We start from the raw sequence: 9,541 nt of genomic DNA, 5'->3' as shown, positions 1-9,541 counted from the left end.
TTGTGAGTCAACCAATTTCAAAATAGCTGACAGGAAACACGACCCAGTGCTCCTAATCTGTACTTAAAGCATTGATCTCATACCCAGAACCCATTTTCTGTGTTGCATACTTTTAGTCAGAATTTGTTTTTTGTGATGTTGTACATTTGAGTGCAAAGGGATGTTCTGAATCTGAGAATACAACTTTAACTTGATTACTAGTTTGTTCATCCATCCATCTTCTGTACACCCTTGTCCCTAGTGGTGTTGGGAGGTGCTGGTGCCTATCTCCAGCGAACGTTTCGGGCTAGAGGCGGGGTCACCCTGGACAGGTTTAATTCAATTACTAATCCCTACGCGAAAAATGTTGTATTATAAAAGGTTTTTCAGAGTCATTTGTGATGGCTGTGAGCAGGAAGGATAACAATACATGAAGAAGCCTCTGAATACAAGTTATTGGATGACAGTCTGATGATGATTATGCTCAGGGTTGTCTGTTATGATGTTCATGTTACTAAGTATGCTACAGGGCACAAAGTTACTGACTGATGCTACTGCTCTGGCAGATGATTACAGAAAATTACTCTCTCCATTACAAACTTGTACAGGATAGCATCTTGCTACAAACACTGAATGATTTCACCTTCCTCAAGAAGTACTGTATGCTTGGGGGTTAGTAACACTTTAGGTCTCCTTTCCATTTAAAAGATATCACACATTTTAGGTCTAAGACTTCAAGGAATGTCAGATAATTGAAAGTCGTAAAGATACAACTTTCAGAAAAAATGTGGTTGTCTTTGGGGGTGAAATAAATGATTGAATGATGAATAAATTATTGAAATAATCGTCAATTGGAGTATACAGATTTTTAAAAAAGCAATTTACATAAAGAACAATACTGTTTAAGCAGATATTAAGCCAAACATGCACAAAACAATCCACGTCAGAATGCCCGCACACATACACACAAACGTATGCACAACCACTAACTTACTTCTTTTTGCAGCTTAAACTGACGTGGTTCATCATGGGTGCACATACAGTTTCCTGTTTCAGTCGTCATATCCATCTTGTTTTCAGCTTCAAACATTTCCCGGTTCTATTTTCATGCGCCAGGAGTCAGAAAGCATCGAGTGTCTTCTATTAAATTGAGTACTGATCTCTGATCACAAGTTTATTTATATTTTTTTCTCTTTTATTATCATTATTATTACTTTGTATGCTTTAAGAGTTGAGTTAAAAGTAATTGTTCAGCTTTATTGCTTGTTTGGTCTTTCTGTGGGCGGAGCCTGTGGCTTTAAATGCCAAAAAGAAAAGGAAGTCAGTCTGTGGTTAGACTCCTGACAAGTGAAGGTGATGGACTCTTGAACTGACTGTTTTGTTAGTTTTGTCTGTTTTAACCTGCCTTGGACGTCCTTTCTATCTAATCTGCATCTCTCCTCTTTGTTCACCTGAAGAAAAGTGTAATGAATTCACTGAGGTGATCCCTGGCCTTGGCCAGTCAGTTTTGTTTGTCCAAGTTATAATAGAACCTCGTCACAAAGCGGAGAAAAAATGTGAAAGAAAAAAAAGAGGATCAGACACAAGATTTGCAAAAAAAAAAAAAAAAAAAAAACAGTTAATCCCTTGAATTTATTTGCAAAATGAAATTTGTCAAAACTTGATAAGCATAGACCACTGCATAGTTTAGGAGAATTGGATCAGATTCTTCACTTGGTTATTCTAAGTGTAAATAAAGTTTTGAATATTGAAAGGAAAATGCTGTTAATAGAGCTATTGATTTATCAATAATTATTTTCCTATGGAAAAAGCAGAGCCTTCAGTTTATTACTTCATCCAGAGGGTCTTGGCTCTCCACTGTTGTGAAACTGTTGCTTCCTGGAGGAGTGGATTGTGTTGAGGTTTTAAATTTTACCTACTTTCTAATCTTTTTTCAATGGGTCTCTATGACTGACGTCTATATATAAAAAACAAATAATGGAAACAAAATATTAAAATATATTTTATTGTCTTACAGAGGGATTATTCAGGTGTCACAGTAGCAAGTTAAGGTCAGAGTGAGAATATGAATACAGAAGTATAATTATACATACATATACTTTTAGTTGGGAAACATAACACAGTTTAACACTGAAAACCTAACCAGAGAAAGGAAATGCACTGTAATATATGAGAATTTATATGTTAGGGTTTATATGTATTATATGTATATGCAATTTATATGTTGTTTATTGAGTGCCTGTCAGTATAATCTCAGGTTCACTGCAAATGGCCGTCATGCAGGTGGCTGAGAATACATCAGATGTAATGGTTAACAAGAAATATACAGAATCACCGTTTCTTGACTTTCAAAAATCAATCTATAGACAATATGTTGCTGATAAAAAGTATTAAAGATATGGAATTAAAGAATTAGTACAATGCACAAAAGAAAGTCATCCTTGTATATCAGTATGTACAGATGACTGATGTTTACTCTACATTTTTAAAGGTGTAGCACAAAGTTCAGTGCTGGGGCCTAAACAGAAATGTCATAATCTCACTATATCAGTTCTGCACTTCACACATCCTTTATCAGTGAATACAAACTCTCTGGTTGGTCATTTCCTCTAATGTTTGTGGCTCCCTTACTTAAAGAAGGTCCCACTGTGCTGTAGGTGGTGGTTGGGGAACAACCTTCATCTTCAGCCGTTTTCTTCGATGATTCAGTTTGATCTTTTCTCTGGAAAACAAACATAATCAGTGAGTAAAATATTAGAAAACAGCCATGGTAAAGGTTTTCTTCAGTGTGAATTTAAACAAAACATCATGTCCCTTAACTTTTTACATACATCATTAGCTGCTAGTGTGTCAGAGTGGCTGAACAGATGTGGTTTGTGCTACAGTAACAAATAGTTAGCATGAAAAAGAAGCAAAGCTTAATGAAAAAAAGGGATCAAAGTTTGTGTTACTACATTGACTCATTCATTTGCAGTTTTTCACATTGGAACACACTTTTGACTCCACAACTTTTAAATTGCTAATTCCAGTTGTTTGTTGTTGTTGTTGTTGTTGTTTTGTCTAATCAAAGTATAAGAGTGAACAATTCCAATCATCCTGGGTCAGTGTTATCCATGTTTAGATGGTTGTCATCCTAACTACCCCTGCTGATGTTTAGGGTAAAGGATTGCAGCCTGTTGGAGAATTTGACAAAATTCTCCAACAGAAAAAAAGGGTTTTAAACTATTTTAATAAGATACTGAAAAATATTCTGTACCATGAGAATCAGAAACCTTTTAATTTAGGAAAAGTTTCACTAGCAAAAATGAGTCATTTATCAGAAGCTACAGAAAGAAATATTAGTTTAAAACATGTAACTATTTTGAACTTACAATTAAAAGAACTAGCTACACAGTTGATTCATGCTTTAAATTACGAAACTATTTTCTGACATTTTCAAGTTCCTTTACCAAATATTGGCTGATAAATTATTAAACTACATATTTTAAGCACAGATGAGAGCAATATCATCACTTACCTCAGGACAAGCATATGTCGTGTTGTCAAAGTTGTCATTGTTACCTGCTGGTCAGATATGAAGAAACACTCAGAGGTTTGGTTTGAATATTGGTATTTTATCTTGCTCTAATTACCTGTCCTGACTACTGTTTTGGTCTATTAAATAACTTGAATTGTGCCAACAATATGTCCAAATTCAGTTTTTATATCCTCATCCTCACAATAGATATTGTAACATTATAAGTTTATAAGTTTAGTTTTAAAAATCAATAATTACATCGTAAGGGGTATTCTAAAAATGATCAATTAAATAGTTATTCTATAACCCTGTTGTTGTAAATAAAATCACTAGTAAATATTCTTGACATTAATGTGAATCCACATATATACATACACAACACTTTGCTATGATAAAAGGCCTTCACTTGAATCGTGCTTTATCAAGTCAGAGGACTCCAAAGCACTTCACACTACATTTACCTATAAACACTCTGATGGTGGTAAGATACATTGTAGCCACTATGTGACAGACTGACAGAAACAGATGAGGTTGGTGAAGTGTCTTGCCCACAGACAGAAGGACTGAGACAGAAGGACCAGAAGTTTGAACGAGCAACCCACTGGTTACAGGAAGAACTACTACCTCCTGAACCACTGTTGGCCCAAATAATTAAAATGTTATATTTACAATAATTATTTTATAATTGCTACTCCTTCTTAAAGCCCATATCTATTACCAATCCACAGTTGTGAGGTAAACAGAAATAATTTTTCTTATCCTTCCAAATCTTAATTGTCCACTACTTGGTGTTGATCTACGATATAAATCCCAACAAATAATTTGACATAATGTAAAAATATAATAGGGACAGAAATACTTTTTGCAAGACAATGCATCATAGGCTACACAGATATTTGCTAACCACAACTCTTAATGTAAACCTGAACTTACCTTTCTTCCATCCAGGATATCGAATATAAACTATAAGGAGTAGAGGAACCAAAGGGATCAATGCAAATAACCCGTAATATTTTCTGGATTCTGACAAAAAAGAAAGAAATAGTTCAGTTGTACTGGTGAATGTAGACAAAAGCTGTATGTTACAAGACATATTTCAAAACCATTGCCATGAAAAATTTTAAATAGAAGGTCTTCATTTAAAATTTAAAATTGCTTTAAAATTTCATATTCTCTAATTTAATCAATAAAGTATCCAACAAAAATAATTGAAGAAATAAAACAAACATTTATCAGTTTTACAACTGGGTTAAAACCAAAGTGTTATTTTCTTGTCATAAAGTATTACCTCCATGTTGAGGGCAGTAACCCTCAATCTTTTCTTTGGATTCATTCCTGCTGACCTGGTTGCTATGGATACAGATGACTGACTCTTTCAACTGATAGATATGAAGAGAAGAGCCAGATTTGGTGACCGATCTTCTCTCTCCTCCCTCCTGGTTACAGGTTTGATTATCACATCTCATAGTGATGCTGATGGAAGAGTCATCTGTCCTGCAGGTCGCTGTCAGGTTATAGAAGGAGGAGGAGGAGGAGCTGGACGCACAGGTGAAGCTGAGATCAACTGGAGACACTGGATCTGAGGGGGAAAGTTAATTTCAGACATTTAAGAGTAAAAAAATTAATAAAAGGTCAGAATCAAAAAAAGAATGCAAATCAGAGCAGCATTGTTCTGAGAGAATTTTGTTTTAAATTATACTGTTTATGAATACGGATTTCATTAATAAAGGCAATAAACCCAAACTGGGAGGTATGGCAAGATTATTTATTAGATTACATGTGTTGGAATTTTCACTTATCAATTTGAAAGTATGCAGCTATTTATTCTGCTATCTAACATACGCAGGTCAGAAACATAAATATCAGAAAAACTTACCTAGAACTGTAACGTTGCACTGAGTCAGTGTTTGCTCTTTAGGCGATATTACCTTTGCAGTATAAATACCACTGTGTGACTTCTGAAGATACTTTAATTTCACACTGTAACTTTTTTTTAAAACTTCAACATTTCCAGATCGACTGTTAACAACAGTTGGTTGGGAGCCATTTAAAAACTCTACCAGTACATCATCTTTGAATCGCCATGTCCAAATGCGAGAATTTGATGGAATTTCAGCTTCTGTGAGATTAAGAATCAGATCATCTCCAGTCTTCACAAATACATCAGTCACTGCAGAGGAACCTGAAAAATGGAAAACAAAATAAATTAAAACTAAACTGAGATCAGTACAAATTTCTCATGAACGTTTGACTGAACAAATTGATTCTCTACATTGTTTTACAAAGCCATTCCTCGTTTACAAAACCCTTCTGCTGTTTCTACATTGTCCAAAAAAGAGATTATTTATACACCCGAATACAAATATGATGTCAATGACATTGCTTTTTTAAAGTCATATTTTCTGTCTGTCCCTGTTTGGAGTCAAGTTGTTGCTTCCTAATTTCACAGACCTTTACTGATTCCAAAACAAAACCAGTACATCGCTTCCATTCTTGCTATTCTTTGAACAAAGTTCTATAGTTCTGTAAATATATTTATGCAAACTGTGGTGACAGTGGTAGGAGTTTGCCCTGCAAGCAGTGGATTGCTGATTCAATTCCTGAGCTGAATTCAATCTGAATTACTTGAAATTATCTATTATTTCTTGACAGTTTTTCTTTTGTTATGAGATGCACTCAAAGCAAAGTTTGGGATTTTTCTATTTTCACAGTAAATAAAACAAACAAGGCTTTTTAGGGAAATAAATAAATGTGATATATAGAAACAAAGCATGTTTTTGTATACTTGTTTGATCGATACAGTTTGATCGATTTCTTAGGAAAATCAAGGAAAGTTTATATTCCCTTCACAACATCGTCTGACAAAGACTCAAATACAGTGGGAGATTAATGGTTTAAAACAGTTCTTAACCTGGGTTAGGGCTGTGCAGAGACCACTAAAGGGGCAGGTGCTCAAAAAAAAAAAAAAAAGGACCCATCTACCCGCATTCTAGGACAGAATATTAACAAAGCCACACAGCATTCAGAGTTTAATAAACAATGATAAATTACAAAATTGTGAGAAATACAATCAAAGCTAAGGAAAATCTCTATATAGAGCATAAAACTATGTATATGTAAGATATTTTATCTGCAGATCTATTTTGTTATAGGAAAGTATTGCATTATTCAAACCCACAATTTAGCAAGATGTGTAAATCAGAGCTAGACCACCAGACATATTTTGTCTTTACATAATTACACTGTTAAAAATATAAACAAGGGCACAATGCAACCTTTTAGTGTACTGTAATCTATAAAAAAGAGCTGCCTGTTTGCTACTGCAGTAGAGATGAAGATGGTCCATTCAGGAAAGCAGAGCTGCATCAAACTTTAATGTGGAACTGCAGAAAAAAAGAAAAAGAAAAAAAAAAAAGAAAACATGTAATTGTTAATGCATGTCACCATGAGAAAAGCCTGCTGAGTTTTGCTTAAAAAACTTTTTTTTTTAAATTAAAATCACACATTTTTGTCTCATGAAGTGATTTTTTGTGGGGGCAAAACAAACTTATTTGTACATGTCAAAAATATTTTCTTGCTATTCTAAGTTTTTGTTTGTGACTCATAGTTTTGCTTGTGATTCTCACATGATGTTGTGGGAAAGACCCAAAATCACAACAAAAGATTTCTGAGTGTAAATAAAAGTTTGTTTGGCAAATAACTTTTTAAGTTCACGAGACAAAAATGAGTTATTTAATTAAAAAAGAAAAAGATTTTTAAACAAAACTTTTTGTTTTAAAAAAAGAAATCATTACAATTCCAAAAGTTTTGATAACAATTGTATTTTACTTAATTAACTGAGGTTTTTTGGGGGTTTTTTTTCATTGAATTTGGAAAAAAATTTTTACTTCATACTCTGCGAACCAGACACTAAACTTACTTAAAGTCTGGTTTGAGTTTTTTTTTCCCTTCATGCATGACACACTTTTATTACATACATTATATCTATCATGGTAGTTCAGGGTGAGTTATGTTTAATTCTAAATGAATATCCTTGTTGGACTTTTATTTAAGTGGTATTCTCCTTCAAGATACATTTACCTAACGCCAGAATAAATACAATGTACATTATGCAGCAAAGGAAATTAGAAGATATGATATATCCATTATGGAGACGATAAGTTTTGGACGGGCAATGTGCCCCTATTGCATAAACGATACAGGGAAGAAGCTTTTCAGTTATCTTGCGATGCTAGCAAAGTCGTTAGCTAGCAGCTAGCTAATAGCACAACAACAACAGCCTAATATCTGTATGATAAAAATACTGAATCGATACATAAGAACAGTTTCTCCTCACCTGGTTGTCTCCTCCCGCTCAGTAGTTCTTCAGAGTAAGCCAGACGCAGAGGCCTGTCAGTGTCTGTTGTGTTTCATTACCTCTCTGCTTAAACCGCGACTCCGTGCTGAAGCAGAAATGATACTTCAACTGACAAGTAGCAAGTCTACTCCACTTTATTCACCAAAATAAAACGTTTTCTTTTAATTCACCAAAAACTGTTCTGTAATCTGGAACGTTCTCGACTGCGCGAGAGGCAACTGCGTCATGCGTCACGGGCAAAAGGTCAAAGGTAACAAGGTGACCGGCTTATTATGTTGTACAAAAAACCCCAACAAAAAAACAAAAAATTTTAGTACATGTTATTATGTGTCAGAAGAGGGCTTAGGAAATAATAATACAAAAAAAAAAAAAAAATGTGACCAAAAGGGCACTTGGGGGCAAGGAGTGAAAGGGGCAGGTGCTCAAGCACCCCCAGGACCCCCCTCTGCACGTGCCTGCCTTGGGTCTTTCCTGGACAGTCAGCTCAACTTTCCTGAAAACACTGACTATATTTTGAAGAACTGTTCTGAGACTCTCGCCCGGAACGATAGCTGGAGATAGGCACCAGCAACCCTCCCGACCCCACTGAGGGACAAGGGTGTAAAGAAAATGGATGGATGGATGGATGGATGGATGGATGTTCTGAGACTCTATCTTTTAAGTAGACTTAATGATCTTGGGGTGACCCACCTAGACTCTAGTTGGGTCTTCCATATGTCTTGAATTTGGAAAAAAATCTTTTTATTTATCACAAAAGAAGGGTTTGGTGAATGCGCATATGAATATGATGGGTTCAGTACCTCAAAAAAGGTTAAGAACCACTGGTTTAAAAAAAGAACCAAAAAAGATACACCATTGAACAGAATCAGTATTTAGAACAACAAAGCAAAGACAAATCAGATAAATGAAGTGACGATAATTTTTTATATTGGGATTAAAAGAATGGGTTCAAAGCACAATTTTTCCTTGATCTTCATTATAAGACTCAATTACTACAGACCTAACACAAATGTTTTTTTCATTTGAGTTTCATCTCTCAAACTTGTGAATTAGTGAACATGGAGAAGTTTCAGAGAGAAAAATGAACAAAAGTTTGACATTTCAAAGCTTTAAATATTTCTTATTTTCTGGACTGAACTCCTTTTGTCGCCTTGGTTCATGAGTCAGAATCATTTATAGTGATATTTTATGAAAGAATTCAAAACTTTGAAATGTTAAAAACAAACAGAAAACACTGAACTTACCTTGCATTTGAAGTTCACAGATTAGCAACAGAAATGTTAAAAATATGACGGTCAGTGCCATTTCTCAAACTGTACCGTCAGGAGAGCTCATACCGTCTTACTCACTTCCTCGTGGTGGTGGGGTCATTTCACATATTTGCAAAACCCAACCTCCATGTGTTGTTTTGTAGATACAGTTCTGCATAACGTTTTGGATGGCTCAAACTGGAATAACAGAAATATACTGCATTTAAAAGTGAGATCAAAGTATTACAGATCATGACAACCTCTACAGAAATTGTTCTTAGTGCTGAACATGTGTGAAACCAGAGCGTAGCAATTGTCTTTGTCCAGAAAAACAAGCACAGAATAGTTATCAGGATGTGTGCTGAGCTACTAATTCAAAGCCTTGATCTCACCACTCATTTTTGTATGTCCTGAGACCCCACGTCCTCATATGAGGAC

General features: G+C 34.8%; 1 protein-coding gene across 3 annotated transcripts in view; it reads right to left on the bottom strand.

The window, feature by feature from the left end:
* Positions 1-1,991: 1,991 nt before the first annotated feature.
* The window catches only part of LOC103137986 (SLAM family member 5-like), a 26,524-nt gene continuing 18,974 nt past the window's right edge, over positions 1,992-9,541 (bottom strand). The window contains exons 1-6 of one of the 3 annotated variants that reach the window (XM_007552024.2): positions 9,098-9,193; positions 5,373-5,678; positions 4,785-5,075; positions 4,430-4,519; positions 3,497-3,543; positions 1,992-2,701 (exon numbers count right to left, since the gene is read on the bottom strand). In XM_007552024.2, coding sequence (XP_007552086.1) covers positions 2,540-2,701; positions 3,497-3,543; positions 4,430-4,519; positions 4,785-5,075; positions 5,373-5,678; positions 9,098-9,158 — 957 coding nt within the window. In that variant the 5' untranslated portion in view covers positions 9,159-9,193 and the 3' untranslated portion in view covers positions 1,992-2,539. Of the gene's footprint in view, positions 2,702-3,496; positions 3,544-4,429; positions 4,520-4,784; positions 5,076-5,372; positions 5,679-9,097; positions 9,194-9,541 lie in introns of those variants that run through there. The other 2 variants (XM_007552025.2, XM_016671519.1) reach the window with 2 other exon arrangements.

This window comes from Poecilia formosa, unplaced genomic scaffold (assembly GCF_000485575.1).
Source record: "Poecilia formosa unplaced genomic scaffold, Poecilia_formosa-5.1.2 Scaffold45, whole genome shotgun sequence".
In the NCBI taxonomy this organism is placed as follows: domain Eukaryota; kingdom Metazoa; phylum Chordata; class Actinopteri; order Cyprinodontiformes; family Poeciliidae; genus Poecilia; species Poecilia formosa.
The sequence above is the reverse complement of the archived record's forward strand: the minus strand, read 5'-3'. Positions and strand labels throughout refer to the sequence as shown.